General features: G+C 39.5%; 1 protein-coding gene across 1 annotated transcript in view; it reads right to left on the bottom strand.

Moving 5' to 3' along the window:
• BRF1 (BRF1 general transcription factor IIIB subunit) overlaps positions 1-18,923 on the bottom strand; it is a 172,025-nt gene that overhangs the window by 101,135 nt on the left and 51,967 nt on the right. Inside the window, exon 4 of the mRNA XM_014871337.2 lies at positions 2,573-2,604. Within this exon, the coding sequence (XP_014726823.2) occupies positions 2,573-2,604 (32 nt within the window). The remainder of the gene's footprint in view (positions 1-2,572; positions 2,605-18,923) is intronic.

Genomic DNA, 18,923 nt, shown 5'->3' on the forward strand with positions numbered 1-18,923 from the left:
GTGCTCTGGACATTTTCAGTTCATTTCAGATCATGCTTTGAAGTCCAAATCTATCAGAGCCATTCTGGATCTGACAACACTTTCAGATGTATTTCTCATGAAGATAAAACACCAAGGAAATTGCCTTTCCAATTAAAAAAAGACAGCTTTTTGCCTTTTCCCAAGATGGCAGAAATGTTGAAGCTCAAAAAGTTATTATGAAAATGCAGCAGTTCCCCAGTGGAATGAGACAAACTCCCACATCTCAGTCATCAGCGAAAGAGGAAAACTGATATGACTTTTTACACAGACTGCCATTAACAGTGAAAATTAGTCTACTCTATTGCTAAGTTTTAGCAGAACAATACTAACCTAAAAGCACATTACACTTTAGGGGACAGCTTTTTATTTTTTTTAGTATTTTTAAGTCCCAAAGCAACTCAAGAAAGACAGGAAGAAGGGGTTGTACAAGTACAAACCAGAGCCTAAGAGGTCATGCTTAGGATTTCCTCTACCACTTTAAAAAAAAAAAGGCTAAACAGATCAGCAAGAGAGAAAGGATATAAGAGAGGTCATTAAACAAATACTGAGTTGCAGGTAACAGCAGATTCAGGACGTGGTTTAATGGTGGACATGGTGGTGGTTGATGGCTGGACTTGCTGATCTTGGAAGTCTTTTCCACCCTTAATGATTCTATGATTTTTTTGCTCTCAAATGCACTGAAACTTATTTCAGGGTGCTCAGTAATTTAGTGGGTAGCCTCCATGAAGACAGTCTGTAAGGATGTTTCATGTGGTACCTTAAAAAATTCCTGCACCAGATGACAAAGAGCCCTGCAGGTCCCTCATGTCCCTCACTGCAGCTGAGCTGCACCAGGAACATTCTGAAGAAAAACCTCAATATTTGCTATTATTTCCTAAGCCAGAGTTGGTGCAGATCAGCAGTAGCTCATTTTTTAGACTTCAGATGTGGGGGTTTTTTTTTGTGTTAGAAAATCAACACCTTTCTCATCTCACCAAGAAAAACAGTTACCTGGACCACTGTGACAAATTTTGTAGATGAAAATAAAATACTTTGGAAAGATAATACCACTGCCACTACTACTACTGCTCTCAAGTCTTCTTCCTTAAGAATATTTATATCCCTACTTCAGGATGGGAAGAATAGTCCTTGAAAAAAAAGATGCACTTCAGGGTAAAATAGTACCATCTAATGAGCTATTTTTAAGAAACGAAATCTTTTTTAGGTTTTGTGGACAAAGACTGATCTGAAGCAGAATGTACTAAAATTTTCTGCCTGAGCCACAAACGTTTTGCTACCAAGGTGGTGTGGATTTTTTTTTTTTTTTTTTTGGTAGGGGGAGAAGTTTGACTTGGTTTGTAGTTGTGGTTTTCTGTTTGGTTTGTGGTTTTGTTTGTGGGCGTTTGTTTGATTTTTTTAAACTTGGGGTGGGAGAAAAAAAAACATCAAGCTAGAACCTGAAAAACTAATTTATGTATTCTTAAACAGGACTTTCTGGATAGGTAGAGTTAACAGTAACATTCAACATTCCTGTTTGCTCAGATTCACCTTAAAGAAGCCATAAAGAAGAGCTCATTAGAAGATAAGAGTTAAATGCAAATCAAGATACTGAAATCTTGAATTTTTCTCTTTCAGGGGTTGATTATTTCCCTACTACTAATATCTTTCTGTCTTTCCCATCTCCTCAGTTGCCCCTCTTTTGGTCCTCGTAAGTCTCATCTCAGAATCTTTTCTGGCTGGAATGCACAGAGTGGAAAAGACAAATCATTCAATCTTTCTTGTCTGTTTCTGCTGACAATACATCTTTTCCTCTTACACATACAATACCTCTTCTAGTTCACATTGTGACTGTTCTTCATATTACTGTGATAATTCTATTTCAAAGCCATCACCATAAAAAAGTTACCTGTGTTTAGACGGAAACAAACCTCCCATTCTCCACACATACTGTTTGGTCGTGAGCAATCAAAATAATTCAATCAGAGTTCAGAAAAGAGAATAAAGTTACTAAATTTCAGAATTAAAGATTCATTTGATTATTGCAATTCCAGCAGATTGCTTCAAGCAATAAATAGTCTTCAGAGGGATGCCATTTACCAAGACAGCTGGGAGGACAAAAATAGATGCAAGTAACCCACTCGCATTGTATGTAAAACAGTTGTAACAGAGAGAATGAGGGTAAGACAACATATGTCAGCAGAGCTTTCTGTTTCCACAGACAGAGCAGTTCATATTTATCTCAAAATACATTTTATAAAACACAGTTCTGAAGTGCACGAATACATTTACACAGCATTACCTACCAAAAAAAGTTATTTCTGTCTTCAACAACTGTTGTTTTAAAAATATGCAGCATCTGACCCTGTGCCACTGCAGTGATTCTGAATCCTGATGAAAGGATCATACTAACTCTTGCTATGTTGTTTGCAGCATTAAAAGCAAAAAAATTTTACTGAAAAATTACTCAGATTTCCAAACTCAGTGATTTTCCAATCAAAATTTAGAGAAAAACGAAAACATCTTAAACTTTAACAATTAAAAAAAAAAGTCAAATTAAAAAAGGGTACAATACCTGAAGAAGGTCACTGAGGTCAAGTAACATGTCTGTGAAAGAAGTCAAGGAATATACATGCTTCTTGAATGTGATAGTATTTCTTCATTTCATTAGCAAGCCAAAGAAAGAGAAGAAATAAAACCAGGTCAACTGTCAAAGAAACCAAATATGGCTAGGTCAATTCACCACTTATGCTAACAGCCAACATCCAGTAAATTGTTCAGCTGACTTAAACACCCTGCCAGCACCTGCTGAATTTACTGCTCAAGTTGTCTCAAAGAACAAGCCAACAACTTGTGTCACCTACAGTACTCACCATACCCTGCAGACAGTGGTAAGGGGGTCCTGTGCTCTGCTCAGACCCCACCTGCAGGGCTGCATCCAGCACTGGGGTCCCAGCACAGGAAGGACACTGAACTGCTGGAGCCAGTCCAGAGGAGGCCACCAAGATGGATGGAGCAGCTCTGCTATGAGGAAAGGCTGAGATAATTGGGATTGTTCAGCCTGGAAAAGGGAAGGCTCTGGGGTGACCTAATTGCTGCCTTCTGGGACCTGAAGGGAGCCTACAAAAAAGATAGGAGAGCTTGTAGTGACAGGACAAGGGGGAATGGCTTCACACAGAGAGTAGGGTTAGGTTGGATATTGGGAAGAAATTTGTTAGTGTGAGGGTGGTGAGGCCCTAACACAGGTTGCCCTGAGGAGCTGTGGATGCCCCATCCCTAGATGTGCTCAAGGCCAGGTTGGATGGGGCTTGGAGCAACTTGAACTAGTGGAAGGTGTCCCTGCACGAGGCAGGGATGGAACCTTTAAGGTCCCTTCCAACTCAGGCCATTCTATTATTCTATGAAAACTAAAAACAGTAACAGCATCAAGATAGAACACCCTTACTACATTTAAGAATATAAACCACCATCAGTTTCCTATGCAAGCTTAGGAGTCCAGAAACACAGGAAGAGCAAACTAAGGAAACTGAAATAAGCTTATTTTGTTCTATGAGGATGCATCAAAGAACTGGGAAGGGAAAGCTGCTTTGGCTGCTTCCTTATCCAGCCAAGCAAATCAGCTGCTACCTTTCAGTTTTCACTCCCTTCATATCCTGTGCTGCTGCAAAATATTACATCACCATCTACTCGTTATGGGCACACTTGAAAAACATAATAGTTAAAAATAAGCCAAACCACTACAAGTTTCCATTAGATTTAACTGAAAGCAAGCACATTTATGGATGCATTGTCTGAACAGTATCCAAAATGGGGGAAGTACAAAAAGCACCATGAAGCCCAAGGTGCAAAGGTAACCCTTTTGCTGCTGTTAATGAGCACATGCCGGATGTCCTATCAGTACTCAGGTGTGGCTTACATGTTGTAAAAGAGTTCTGGTTTTATTATTAAAAGGAGTGTCAGGGTAAAGTGTGAGAGAAGAGGAGAAAGTGAGAGAGTGAGGCAGGCAAAGAAAACATGTATGCAGGGCTGTATGTGAGTTTTTGTATGCAGCAATGTGTTAAGAAATCCAGCATTAAATAAAATGCAGGCACAGCAGTGTAGTTTTGTGCATACTGCGGTAAAACAAGTATTAGTGAATGTTCTTCAAGTAAGCCAGAGTAATACAGTGCACATTTCTCCTAAGCATTATCAGCTGTGGAAGGAGAGTAATTCAGATAACGTAATCAGTTTATACATAAACATGTTCCTTGTTAAGAACTTTTATCCTTGAGCGTTTCTACTCTTAGTTTGCATTTGAAATTGTATGAATGTACTCCAAATTTGTTACAAAATTTAATACATTATGTTAATATTATTTGGTGGAAATTAATTTCCACTAAAAACCACAGCATAGCTGGGTAGTTAATGAGCTGAAAATTCAGTATGGCTCTGCAAAAAAATAAAAAATCCATTATAGGTAGTATTATGCAAGACATTACAGTAATCTGAAATTTTAACACAGTAAGGAAACTGCTAACAAAAACCATCTGTAAAATACACAGTTTAGAAATCCACACAGAGCAATACTGAATTCAGTGCAAATTTTTTGTAAAAGTGAAAAAAGAGAAAATGGAAAGACTTTAGCAATACAATTGCCAAGGAACCATACTGATTGTCAGCTCATCAAACAGATCTAGGAAGAAATCACTATGCCAATTTTGTGCTCAAGAAATATTCTAAGTCTGAAAATATTCCCAGCTCATTATTGACTTGAAGCGCCTGATTATTCTATGCCCACCCTGATATACTGTCTCCAATGAGACCAAGTAAAATTATCAGTCATATCTGATAGATCTCACCACAATTTAGGAGGAAAAAAGTCCTGAAACACCAAAAGAAAAGCATCTCATAGGTTATTGAGGCACCAAAGCGAACTGAGTGGTCTTAGAGCCTGGCTGCTGTCACTGGAGACAGGAGGAGTCAGGAAGAGCATCAGTGCCAAATGCTAATTCAGATTTTAGGTGAGCCAGAGAGGTGCTTTTCTAACCCAGGCATTTCAGTTACAATCATGAAATCTGTATACTCAGATTATTCTTCAACCTCCTCAAACTGTTATTTGGTGGAAAATCTAAACTTACTAACACATTACAAATGCTTAGGCTTTATTACTGCAAGGGAAACAACCCCACCTTTTTGTCCAAGAAGAAATAGAGAGAATGGGATGCATTTATAATGACACAAGATCAGAGCTAAGGAGTTGGGAAATTCACAAGCAGGGTTCAGGCAACTCTGAACCAATTTAGAGCTACACTATAGATGCTTTAACATACAGTTCCCTTGCTCCTTAGTTAGTTCAAATGTCCACTGAAATTTTAAGCAGAGGTCACAGTAAAAATGTGGTGCTTCTGGATTTCATTTAAGGTAGCCTCCAGCAATCTCTCTCCCTGATTAGATGTGCAGCTACTACAGCAAAGCAAAAGGGGAAACTTGAGTCATGCAGTAGCACTGGGTTGGCCTTTACTATGAATATTGTGGGCACGATTATCAGCAGGAAGTGGTTGTAAAAACAGGCTGTTGTTTTCAAACTCCTTTTCAGAGCTGGAACAGTTCAGCAGAACACACAACAGCAGCTGAAACCAGCAGATAATACTTAATATGTATTCAAAAATTATACAATCATAAGATAAATGTTTTCTTTGAGGCTGGAAGAAAACAATGATCACTTCACATATGGAGACTGCTACCCACATGGAAAAGCTCCTAAAGGGATGGAAAGCTACTGGTACTTTAGATATGCCCATGCAAATAACAGGGCACAACGGGACTTAAGTTATAAATGTGCCCAAATTTAAAAAAAAAGAAAAGGAAAATAGAAAGTTTTAGCAGTTTTAACTGCTTTTCTTTGCTATTAATTCTTTAAGCAAGTTTCACCAAGGTATGCCACTAACTGTCCGTCACTAGAAATGTCTAAATGTCTAAATCAAGATTGAGAGAAGTCTAAAGGCATTGTTTCAAAAAACTAAATTCAAGGGAATCCTTTGCCAACATGATGCAAAAGGTCAGATCGAGTGGCCAAAATGTTCCTTTTCTGCCTTTATAATCCAAAAATCTGTGGATAATATGAGAGCTCCATGATTCACAGCAATAATGATCTCATTCTCAGCACCAGAGGAAACAAAAGTTCATGAAGAAATGAATAGTACCGGAAACCTAAAACCCAAAATACCAAAACAAGCACGCATTTGTACTTCAGAGAGACCTACATTTTACATATTCCAGCAATCCTAAAGTACTTGTGCAGCAAAATCCCCCTGATTTTCAATAATAACATCTAGCAGGAGGCAAATCTGCCATTTGCAGGACTAAATTGTGCAAGACGCTGTTAAAATAACCACTATTATTTACAATAAAGTTGTCACTCTCCTAAAAAAAAATATTTTAAAAATTAAAATCTTTAGTGTCTGACAATCTACAATAATCAGGAAACCTTCAGACTATTTCACTCTACTGTTTCTACTTCCACTGTGTAGGATGTCATATCTGGGAGACCCAGGCCCATATTAAGATGCAGGAAGAAGACAAAGGGTCTAGTATTTATTTTAGTTAGTTAGTTAGTTAGTTAGTTAGTTAGTTAGTTAGTTAGTTAGTTAGTTAGTTAGTTAGTTAGTTTTTTAAGTTACCCTTGGAATATTTTTTACTTATTTTTACAAGCTTACTACAGAAGCAGCCATACTATGGAAGGAGGACTAGTGCCAAGGAACTGTGACTGCAAGCCACTCAGCAGAAATTTAACATCCATAAAAGTCCTGCTGACTGTAATGAAGTGTCACCTTTATTCAGTTCAGGCTAAAATGCTTTTTGTTTCTCACCAAAACTAAAACCAGATCCATTAAATATATAAAACATTTAAACATAATCTCACTTTCTGTACTCAACAGCAACAATTCAGCCAGTTGTAAAGAAAGCAAAGCTTAATAGGAAACATGTCTGAAAAGCAGGATTAAAAAAAATCGGAATATTAAAACAGAATTTTCTCAAGTTCTTAATGAAAAGAAGTATTTGCAATTTCAGTGCCAGGGTTCTGGATAAACTAAATAACAACTGGGAACTTCCCAGAAGCACTTTCTTTAAAAAGCACGTGGAAATAAGACAAAAGAGAGGGTAAACACAGAAGTGGGGTGATACCAGGGTGAAAAACTAGTGATAGCATTTGGCTTGCCCAGAACCCAGTTTTCAACCTTTCAGATCAACACCTAATTCACAACCTTCCCCTTCGAAAATTTCGTACACCATATGATTTCTGATTTTCACTTATCACAATTGTACCTCTGCTGCTTTACAAACTTTCACCATTTTAATTCGCCATTAATTGAGACTGACTGACAACGCTCATTGTTTAAAGTAAACATTTCTCTTTCCAATGACACCAAACTAAAACAATTAGAAAATAATACCCAAACTCAATTCTTTTGCAGAAAACTAATTTCTGACAATTCTTAATGAAAGCTTTGCCTCGAGGCTGAATCCCCACAGAGCCAGCTTCCAAAATTTCTTTAGTCTCCAATTTTGCCTCTGCAAAGAAGTCCACGTAGCACAGGCTGCACTGGAGTACACAAATAAAAACAGCACTTAACAAATGAAACTGCTAAGCTCAAATGCTGTTTTTATAAAAAGCAGTCTTTATTTACGTGTAGATTAATGCATGATAAAAAAAAGAACTGCATTTTGGTCTGCAGGGATTTTGCTCTTCTTTGCACACAACTGTATGACTACGTGCTTCACAGAAATGTATTGCTCTCAATTCTGTATTCTAAAATCCCCAATTTGTAAACAAAAAGCAGTGCCCCACTCCCTGCCCAGGTCTACCAGGACATTTCTGCAGCAGCTCTCTTTCAGCATGTGCAGCCTCCCTAACCTCACAGCCAGGGCAAAGCCAGCAGCAGTAACTCAGCACCGTGCAAGCACCAGACAAGCATTTGGGGCTGCATTCAGCCTGCCTGACTGCCTGGCATTAACTGAAAGGGTTACAAGTGGGGCTTTCTGGCTCACCTAGGACCTGAGCAGCCTTTGACAGCAGTTCTGCATCTCCTGCAACTGCAGACAAATCTGGGCTGCTGCAGACGGGAGGGATCCACGGCCTGCGAGCTGCATCAACTTTCAGACTCCAACGCACGTACAGTTCACACTTCCCTAAATTACTGCTGCAGCTTTTCTCAGTAATTGTCTTCGGAGTCACTGCCATTTAGAGGAACATTTTCCAAAGCGCCCGAGCTGGCTGAATGTGCAGCAAACGTTGAGCACTTCTGAAAATGCTGCCCTTGGAGAACATGGTCTTCAAAGGGCTGGGGCTAAGCTGTGCTCCCAGTGTTACTGACTTTAAGCAAAAAACCTGCTTTGTGGGGTAGTGCCAAGTATTTACACAGTCACATGTAAATTTATAACACAGTAGAACACAACAGAAAAAAAAAGTGAAAAAATACATTTCTTGTTTCAGAATACTTGTACAGTCAACTCACAATTATACAGGGTATCAAAGGGATAAAATATGCAAAGAATATCCATACTAAGCCCCTGGAAGATAATCTAGTTAGAATATTTGCTTAGGGAAAAGAAAAATTAGGCATAGAATGAAAATGTAAATATTAATTTAAAGTTCTGAGAGACACGAGGTTAATCTTCAACTTGAATTATGTGGCCATGTCTAAATAACAGTTGGCTATATTCAAACAACAAAAAGTCTCCAAACAAGAAAGAGACCCCATCCCCTGAACAGTAAATTGAACAAACACTGGTGAGGGAAAACAAGAGAGGTTGCTAGGAGAAGCAAGGTTTAAGGAGGAACTTAAAAGAAGAGCAGGGCTGGCAGATAAGAATGGGAGAGAGGCAGCAGGAAAGGAGCAAAGCTGAAGCTGCAAGGGGAAAAATAAACCAGAATAAATTATAAAATCACTGCAGAAAACACAAGCAGATATGAAAGTGCACAATCCAAAAATCTGCACCGAGTGACAATTTGATTATAAAGTGGGTTTTTACAAAGAAGCTGGGAAAAAGGACACTGATAGTAAAGTTCTAAGTAAATGTAAAGGAGTTCAGTTTTCTCTCTTTTCTGTGTGTACAAAGTCTATAAAGGTTATGACTCCTGTACCAACAGTGAAAGAAAAGCTCCACAGAAGTTAGAGGTGCAGACTTAGAAGAACTATTCTGAGATGGCTCTCAAGAATTCAGCACAGCAGCAATGCACACATTTGGAAATGGGAAGCAGCTGGCCAAGAGAAGCAGCAGAGGAAAATCACTGCCTGCTCAGAAATGGCAGAGGAAAACCAGCAGAGTCAGGAGCCTGACACTCTGCTTTTTCAGAAAACTCCAAATGCAAGAGTTTGGAAATGTGTAAAAATATGAAAAAAAAAAACAAAAAAAAAACCCCACCTGCCATAATTAGCTTCATTACCACACCGTCCCCATGGCTGCTATTTGTGCAGCAACATGGCAAACCAGCCAAAGGAACTGCCTGAAATTACTTGAGGTTTTTTTGCTTTGCCTTTTTTTTTTTTTCTTTTTTTTCAGCTGGATTAACTCCCCAGTTCACATGTAACTACATGAACACCTGGGCTGATAGAAGGCAGGGGATGGACTGAGGGAGGACTGAGAAAGCAAGGCTAAAGCAATAAAAAGCAATAAAAAGCAATAAAAATAACTTCCTTCTGAGGCTGTGCCAGCTCACAGTGGCTTAAAGCATTGTCCAAAACTACAGCCTGAGACAATCTCTCTGTCACCCATCCCACCTTCTCAAATTTCTCTTTAAAGTTTGCACAGTTTTTCCCAGCTTGCTCCAAAACACAAAGTCATACCTCATCTGAAAGAGAAGCCTGAAAACAAGTAAGGAGAAAAAACAAGTAAGCAGTTACTGCAGAGTAACTGCTTTATAGCAACACAAAATGTTATGAAATTGATAACACCTCCCTTGTTTTACATACAAACACAATTCCTGTGTGAGAGTTGCCACAATACTGCTCTGGTTTTACCCACTGTAAGCAGTCACCTATACTTATTTTACAAAGTACCATTACAGTGCTCAGTTAAATCAGAGTAAAACCAAATTCTGTGGACACAGAACGTTTTACATTTCCCATGCCAAAAGCCAAGTGTTACATCTTAGCTTTCATACCCATCTGAGGCAAATGCACTGGTATTAGTGCTCCTGGGTGAGTTATCTCAGCAGACCTTTGCTGGGATGGGAGCATGGCAGCTGTTGTCCCCACACTGGGACATGCACACAAATTCAGATGCTGTTTTCCTGCAAGGATCAGTGGATTTGATTTATCCAGGCATAGACACAATCTAATATCATACTCAAAAAACACTGTCACTCATTTAGCAAAAAAAATTTCTGACACTACAGCCTTTGTTTAAAGAGAAAATATGGCTTCAAAAAGCATGAATTGCATCCTTGCCCTTCCGAGGCTGCTGGCTCCTTAATGGCCCTTGGTGGGAAGTCCAACAATGGGATGTGTAAAATTTCCCACTCTCAAAGGCCTTTCAGAGAACCATCTCTGCATATATCACATAACACAATGACAAACCCTGCTCTGTCAGATGCCCACAGGCAGATATCTGCAGAAAACTTTCATCACCTGCACTGCACCAAAGGGAGCCCTTGTGTTCTGGAAGTGGGCACTGCAGGAATACCTTTCTCCCTAATGGTGTATTCCTGCTGATCAGAAAACCTCACCTGGGCAGGTGGAAGAGCTCTCTGTGTCCTCACCCTCCCTCACACCCACAGCACTCCACTGGAAAATGTCAGGTGTAATGGCTCCATGGATGGCTGGCTCTCTCCTGGGGCATGGGTGGAGCAATGCTTCCACAGATGCTACCAAACTGTTAATTACTATTCTTGCAGTAATCAAAGTTCGATTAAAGGCATTACAGTAACTCACAGCAACTTCCCCAGTCACCTGTGTTTTTACAGAACTTGAACTCAGTGTGGAGCTGGAAACTGGGCTCTCAGGATGAGCTCACCAGTAGTGCATGGAAGTCAGGACAGCACCCCACTTTTACAGTGGCTGAACTCCTCAAAGCAGCCTGGTTTAGGTATTATCAATAAAATTAATACAAATACATGAAGCTAAACTGATGCACTGCCTCGGTGGGTTGAAAAATCCTCAGCCCATGCTTTCAACTTAAGAAAATGCCTACACTAAACCTAAAAAAAGATTCCTGCATGTTCACTGTAGCAGAAAACTACGTAAATCATAACAGCACTGAGGTATGCTGAATTTGATTTTTATTACAGAGAGTTGCCTTATGGCTCATAAACAGCAGCATATCCCAAATGAGTTACTAGGAAAGCATTTCACCAAATTATATAATAATGCACCTTGCACTTTAGAGTACCACTGGAGGAGTGTTCAAGGGAAGTTCATTTGGCAATAGGAGAGTAGAAACTCAAATTACCTCCTTGGACAGCTACCCAGGTATCTTGGGATATGATAACAGACAGAAGCACTGAGTTAGCACACCTGAATTTACCAACCTGTGGACAAGATGCAATATGCAAACACGTCTTCACTTCTACTTCCCAGCAATGCACAAGTGAGAGATTGCCTTCAGCTGTCACTGGCGGGGTAAGAAAATACTTTCACTGATACTTTCTGTTCAGCCCAACTGAGCAGAGCTCAGTAAGAACTAAAAAAAAAACCAAAAGAGCTGCAACAGCTTTTTTAACTTTTAAAATACCAATACCAATTTAAAATACCTTTCAGGGCTAGGGACAAGTGATTCATCGTGCCTGAAATGACTACAATTATCAACATGACACATTCTCTTCAAGGACCTAATATACTGGATTTTAAAGTTAAAACAAATTTATGTCTCAAAAGGTTGTTTCTAGAACAAGATTAAATTTGGTCCTTGAACAAGCATAATAGAGTAGGTGGAGGGAGGAGTTTGCATTTCTGAGATTTTAAAGGCAGCTAACTTTTCAGAGAGTTCAATTACAAGAATAAATCTTTGAGGTGATCTAGTAAGTAGGGAAAATACAGCCACAGGCATTTGATATACTTTGTATTTTATCTACACAAAAGGATGGGAAACAAATGCTTCCCTTTGGGAATCTATCTTTCCCAAGAAATTGAAAGGCATAACCCAGAGGGACTCTTGGCTGTGCCTCAGGACTCTGGATTTCTGTTTCCATTTTTGCTACTGTTCGACAAAAAACATTCCCTCCTTTATAATGTTTTTATAATGAAGATAACAGTTTCCCCTTCCTTGGTAAAAATGCTCTGAAATACCCCGATTATTTAACTTCTACAATACACATTTTGACTCTGGGGTTCCTGAGTCTCCCCAAAAGGTCACAGAAACAAGCTTTCAAATATTTCAGCTATAATACCCCAGCAGGCAGCTAACTTTATGGGCAACAATTCTTTTTCAGACCAGCTCCCTCCCTTTGAAAGACCCAAGCTACATCCCTTCTATGCAAATCAACAAAGAAATTTGTCCCCCTGTGCAAAACATGCAAAAGGGTTTAACAGCTAAGAGACATCCTGAATTTCTTACAATAAAGAGATGCAAGAGATATCACAGATTCAGTCCCTCCTTTCAAGTATGACAGTCCTAATTTTCATGCTTCTGTTATCCAACACACACAGCTAAGCACCTCCTACAAGAACTTAAAAATCCTTTAATTCAGTTTAATATTTAATTCGACTTTGCACCAATATGCTCTAAAAACACTTTGTAAGCATACATACCAATTTTCAGTGTTAAAAAAAAGATAAAGTGAGTGTCAACTCCTTTGTCATTGGTTACATATCTTTATGAAGGGATCATTAAGGATAAAGGAAAACCCTTTATTGGAGCAAGGTGTGTGGGGAGAACGGAGGGTAGGAAAGGGATAGAATACCCACACTCATATCCTATGAAAACTTGGGCATTCAGTAAGCAATCTTGTACAATTCACTTGTCAAAGATACTGGAATTCTGTTGGCATTACTGTCAATATTTCCTACACTTAGGTAGGAACTCTCAAAGCATCTCAAGACAATGTTGCACAGCATCAGTTAGTGAACATACTGAAGTTCATTTACTTGTAAATGGTATTTCTCATATTCTTAAAAGTTAACAACTTTCATTAAATAGCTTTAATCAAGCTGGAAAATAAGGTATTTTCCTGAAGTGTCATTTTAAACTTTTATCCTTTTATTATCTTCTTTTGAATGCTGTAGCAATGGCAAGCACTTATCTCACGTCTCTCTTACAGCACAGAGACTGCTCTGTCATTATCAGTTTTTAAGAAGCTGTAAACTTATCTCAGCGGCTGGAATTCTTCATGAGAGGAAGCAAAAAAAAAAAAATCAGTAATGATGTACATATCATCCGCCTCTGGGAAAATAAAAACTGTCAGTGATATGCTGGGAAAGATCTCCTTAGACGCCTTTCATGGCGTCTTGCAGTAGTTTTATTGTAACCCAGCAGTGTGATTTCAAATAACATTATCCAGCACGCTGATGGCAAGCTCCTAAAATACAGCTCTGCTCTGAACAACAACTGAGAATGCTATTGTGAGTCTCATGTTTACAGCTGCTCACTGATTGTGTCATATTTGCAAAGCTTTCAAGAAAAATGATAACTTTTTTCTCACCACTGAGATTTATAAATTCAGCCTAGAATTTTGCTAACAAGCTCAGTGCAATACGAGAGCTAGTTCAGAAATTGCCCCTCTTGGAAATTTTAGCTAAAAATTCCAACGTATTTAGCCAATATACTTGGAAAAGTATAGTCTAGTGTCGTAGAAAAATGAAATAGAAAGCAACATTACAACAGGGCTCCTACATTTCGGGAGGCAGCAGTAAGAGGTAGAGATGCATACAGGACACAAATATATCTACATCTTGATGACCAAGTCATTTTGTTTCCCTTCTACGCCTCAGTTTCTCCAATCAGAAGATACCTTCTCCATAAAACACTACAAATCCTACACTCCCACCAACAGGACCCTCAGCTGGGAGGAGGTAAACTGGAATTACAGTCCTACCGCCACAGTTTTTGCATTAGGCCAAGAGAACAATATATAATCAATACATTTGTAAAAAACCACACAGGGGTAACCTTAAAGAAAGAAGCTGAACTAGGTATACCCTCTCTTTAAGCTTGGCCGTTCACTTACAGAAGATGCCATTTGTTTGCCTTTCTCCTTGGCCTCACAATTCTCGTGATTCAGATTGCACAGCAATAACAGCCTCGAAAGGAGAATGGGCAGGGTTCAGCCCTGACTCCCCTCTCAGCTTTTAACTCCCCTTACAGAAGTGAATCTGGGGTTTGTGCAAACCAGGAACAGGCTTTAGTCACCAGTACTTTAAAAAAAACCCTGAAATTAAATCAATGAGCACCTGCTGTGTTGCCCATCAGAAGACAGACAGCTCCAGGCTCTGAGCAAAGATGAAGTCTCCATGCAGAGCACCAGCCAAAAACCCTGCTCTGTGCACAGACACAGCTCAGCTGCACCCCTGTGCAAAGTGTCACCTCCCCATCAGTTTTACATGGCCCCCAACCAACACCTCAGGGACACTGGCACTGCCATGGAAGCTGCTCACTGTGACTTCAGCAAATCTGAATATGTGGTCTACCTCAGCGTTCTTAAAGCCAAGTTGTTGAGACATCATGGCTTGGCTTGCTGGCCTAGGCAAGCATTAAATTGGCTGGACTGCCAGGTTTGAAGGGCTGTGATTAATAGTACAAAGTCCAATTAGCAGACAGCAGCTGCAGGCATCCCTCAGGGACAATGCTGTCTCCATTAGCAGTGAGACAGGGAGGCAGAGGCACCCCAGGCAGGTATGCAGATGGCACCAAGCTGGGCCAGCAATCCTACAGCAGAGGCTGGGGCTCCACTCACAGAGATCTTAGGAGGCTGAAGAACTGGGCTGACAGGAGCTGCACCTCTCTTTCAACTTCCTAAAAAGCCTCACATGCAAAGACAGAGCAACCCTTTGCTACAGTACAGGCTGGAGCTGACCAGGGAAAGAAGAGCTGGCACAAAGGAGCTGGATGTCCCCACAGAGGAGCTGAGCAGCAGCCAGCACTGGGCTCTTGCACTGAGAAAGGCCAAACAGGTACTGAGTTGTGTAAGCAGAAGTGCAGCCAGCAGTCCAGGGAAGTGGATATTCCCCTCTATTGACTACCAGAGGCTGCACCTGGAGAGCCTTGGTCAGATCTGGGTTCTCAAGTACAACATCAGAGTGACACTGACATGGTTGAGGGTCTGGAACATGTGATTAACAAGGAAAAGCTAAGAGAGCCAGGCTTGTCAGCCTGGCTTTAGGGGACACCTAAAACTTCCTAATGAGAGGACACAGAGAATACAGAGCCAAATTCTTTTCAGAAGTAAACTGTAGCAAGAAAAATCTGTTTACATATTTGGAAAAAGAACCCTTTGGTGTGATGGTAGTAAAGCCCAGAGAGAACATGACATGTCCATTGCTAAAGACAATCAACATTCCACCAGAGCAGGGCTTCAGGAATCTACTGAGCATGTAAGTAGGGAATGGAGAAATCACTTCTATAGGCCCCCTTCTAACCTAAATTATTCTACAATCCTGCAGAGGGCACAGGCTTTTCTATGTATTTCATCACCTTCAGATACATTACCTATGCAAACATTTCACTGTATCACACCTCTGCCTGCTGGAGAAACAGTGGAAAATGCACTGTATTATCTTCTGTCCTACCCTAGAGCTGTCAGTAGGAAGGACTGTTGTAATGAAACACTTCTGCCAAGCTACATTTTGAAGCTTTTTTTTTATGCTGCCCTCATGTTGTGGATAGCACCTCTCAGCCAATGTTCCCAGCTCCTGATGGTGCTCCCAGATTCTCCATCTGAAACAGGAGGAAAGTGACCAGTTCACAGCTCTGCTGGCAGGGCTGCCAACATTATCAGCAGAAATCAAGGACTGGAGCATTCTCTTATTTCACCATTGAATGACTGTGAGAAACAGCTGAGACACTGAAGCCACCCATTCAAAGTCTGAGGAATGAGAACAGCAGTAGTCAATACTTGAGTTGCTCTCCTATGCCACAGGGAGAGTTTAGAGTAAAGGTGAATTATAATAAATATTAAACTGAATGTTGACAAAAAGTATTTTTCCACTGAAAAATTATAATTTGAATATGCACTGGAAATAATTATTGGCAATGAACTGGGTCCTCCAGATGTGACAAGAATGCAGTGATCTGGGAGTCTCTCAGAGACAGCAGCACAGATGCAGTCCATCTGGTGCATCGCCTAGAAGACTCATCCTTTAAGACCAGAAGTTTTCAAATGGAAAAGAAAATTCAGCTGAGATTCTGCAGAAGTTAAAAACACTCACATGGGAAAACCAAACTTTGAACTCCAGGTAAGTATGAATTGAATGTTCTCTGGTCCCAGGTACCTAGTGAGAGGCAGCAGCTGAAACCTCCCGATGTCTCTTTAAAAGAAGTGCTCCTCAGTAATGACTAAAAATTATTTTGCATTTCTTTCCTCATTTCCCTGAGATCAAGGACGGTTCACTGGTAATTTCAATGGCAGATTTCAAAAGAAATAGTCTCAATTTAGACAGCCCAGCTCTTTTGCCCAAAAGTGAGAGTCACAGAAAAGCATTTATAATCTCACAGCCTTCAGAGCTGTATAGGCAGAACTGCATCACTCTGAAGCCATGGACTGATTCATTAAGGAAAGAAAAAAGGTGCATTTTTAATGCAAGTGAACTAGAACAGGGCAAAATCCTTTCAAAGCAAGGGTATTGTGGTGCTTTCTCAGGTAACCTCTCAAATTTTCTGCAGTCTAACTTGAAATACCAGCTCCTTGTTTGCCCTAGAGTTGTGGCACACATTACAGTCCCTGAAATGACAAAACCAACTTTGTTTTCCCTTGGAAGATGCGAAGCCACTACAGGCACAATAAAATGTTTAAAAGACCAACTGCAGAAGGAAAAATACTGTAAAACAGATAAGGTGAGAATTCCTCCTGACAATAAGACAGTGGCAATATTTGGAGTTCTGGTTTTTATGTAATAAGGACTTTTCCATTTGGTCAGTACATGTCATGTTGCTGAATATGAATTTACACTGCACAGTTTTCCATATTAAAAATATTATAGCCTAGTAGAAGTTACATGCTATTTTTTGTCCATACTAAAAGGCTTCTTTTTCTCAGTCTACATATCTCCCCTCTTTCAAAATATCCTTTCCATTATGACATATGACAACATACAATATATTGTTCGCTATTCCTCCTTGCTTATCAACACAAAAGGAATCTGAAGAGCACTCAAGATTTCTACTCCCTGGCAAGGCATAAACTGAAACTTTATTTTTGGGAGCCAAGCTGCTTCTTCATTGAAGAAACAGCAATATATCTCCATTTAAAAAATACTGATTAGCAAATCTCATACCACTTAACTAACACACACAGCCAAAACATCACTAAGACTACTGTGTTTCACCCAAACTGGAAGGATGTTGAAAACTTAAATGATTCACTTACAGCTGATCTAAAGATGAGAGCTCCGCAATTTATGTTTTATTGTCAAATGTTTAAAGGATTAAATCTAAATAAAATGCACAATACACAAGCTTCAAAGCACATGTTATCTTTAACATCTTATTTCCAATTAGCAAGTCAAAATAAAGAAGACATGGGGAACATCTGGCTTCAAAAGAAAAGCTCTGGAAGAAATCGAGATTTTGGTTCTTTTGGGCCTCATTTAAGGCTGCTATTTTCCCAGACTCTTGAAACTGGATAAGATGGAAAGATTATTCTCTCTCTCAAAGAAGGGAAAATAGCAGACATACCACCATGTGATTGAGTATTACATCATTCATACTTACAACAATACTGAGCCAGTCTGGCAGTTGAACTGAAAAGACATTTTCTTTTGCCTTCAAGGAAGGACACAGACTTGCCGTAAATGCAGAAAACTTAGAAAAGGCTCAGCTCACCATTGTACTTGGCATGAATTACAAAATGCTAAAAATATTTCATTGAGAAGCAATTCCAGTTTGAGGTTTGTGTATGAAAACTACATCATGCAAACAGAATCCTAGTGACAAACATCTGAAGGAAAGAAGACAGCTCTTGAGAAGGACCTTTACCCACTTTTAAAAGGCTTATACTTTACTAGGATGTAAGAAATCATTATCAAGACCACTTCTGAGACTGGGTCAGGTGTGAGAATGAATCCTGTTTTTACAAAACAAATTTGACAGGTAATATTGTTTCTCTGATATACCCTCACTTTGTTCTTAAGACATCAAAAACTGCAAGACAGAAAAAGCTGCATAAGTGGACACAGTTTGAGGAAACCTCAAGCTAAAATACTTGCAGATAGCAAGCACAGAAGGGCTTATAGGTCTCAACGTACTGGCTTTTGTTCACCCTATTTTGCATTACTGATCTTAATTAATCTAATAAAATGAATTTGTGTTCTGAGGCAGCATTCTTACTGCATTAAAATTCAAATACAAAATCATCTATTTTAATGAAAGAGAGCATTTAATTTTCTAATTGACTTTTAAAGTATTAAAATGCATAAAATATTAGTCATGGCTACAACCAGGAATATTTTTCACTGACTGAATCAAAAACATCAACCATAATTGATCATGTTTGCTATCTGGATTTTTAAAACAAAGCATCAGGTAACGCTTTTTTTTTTTTTGCCTTTTTTTTTTCTCCCTTAAGAGGGGCGTGGCTATGAAGGGAAGGAAGGGGAAGCATCCCCTCCTCATCCCACACCATATCCAGCATATCCTCTGACAAAAGCAAGAATGTGCTGCACAATGGCCGGCTGTACCTCACTGTTTTTATTTAGCTGGTGTTAGCAACATATTAGCTCCCATCAGGTCAAAACACCACCCAGTTATGATTCTGGTTTTGCTGACATAACCCCCAAAATTCAGATGCAGAGATAAAC

This window comes from Sturnus vulgaris, chromosome 6 (genome assembly GCF_052056855.1).
Source record: "Sturnus vulgaris isolate bStuVul1 chromosome 6, bStuVul1.hap1, whole genome shotgun sequence".
In the NCBI taxonomy this organism is placed as follows: Eukaryota; Metazoa; Chordata; class Aves; order Passeriformes; family Sturnidae; genus Sturnus; species Sturnus vulgaris.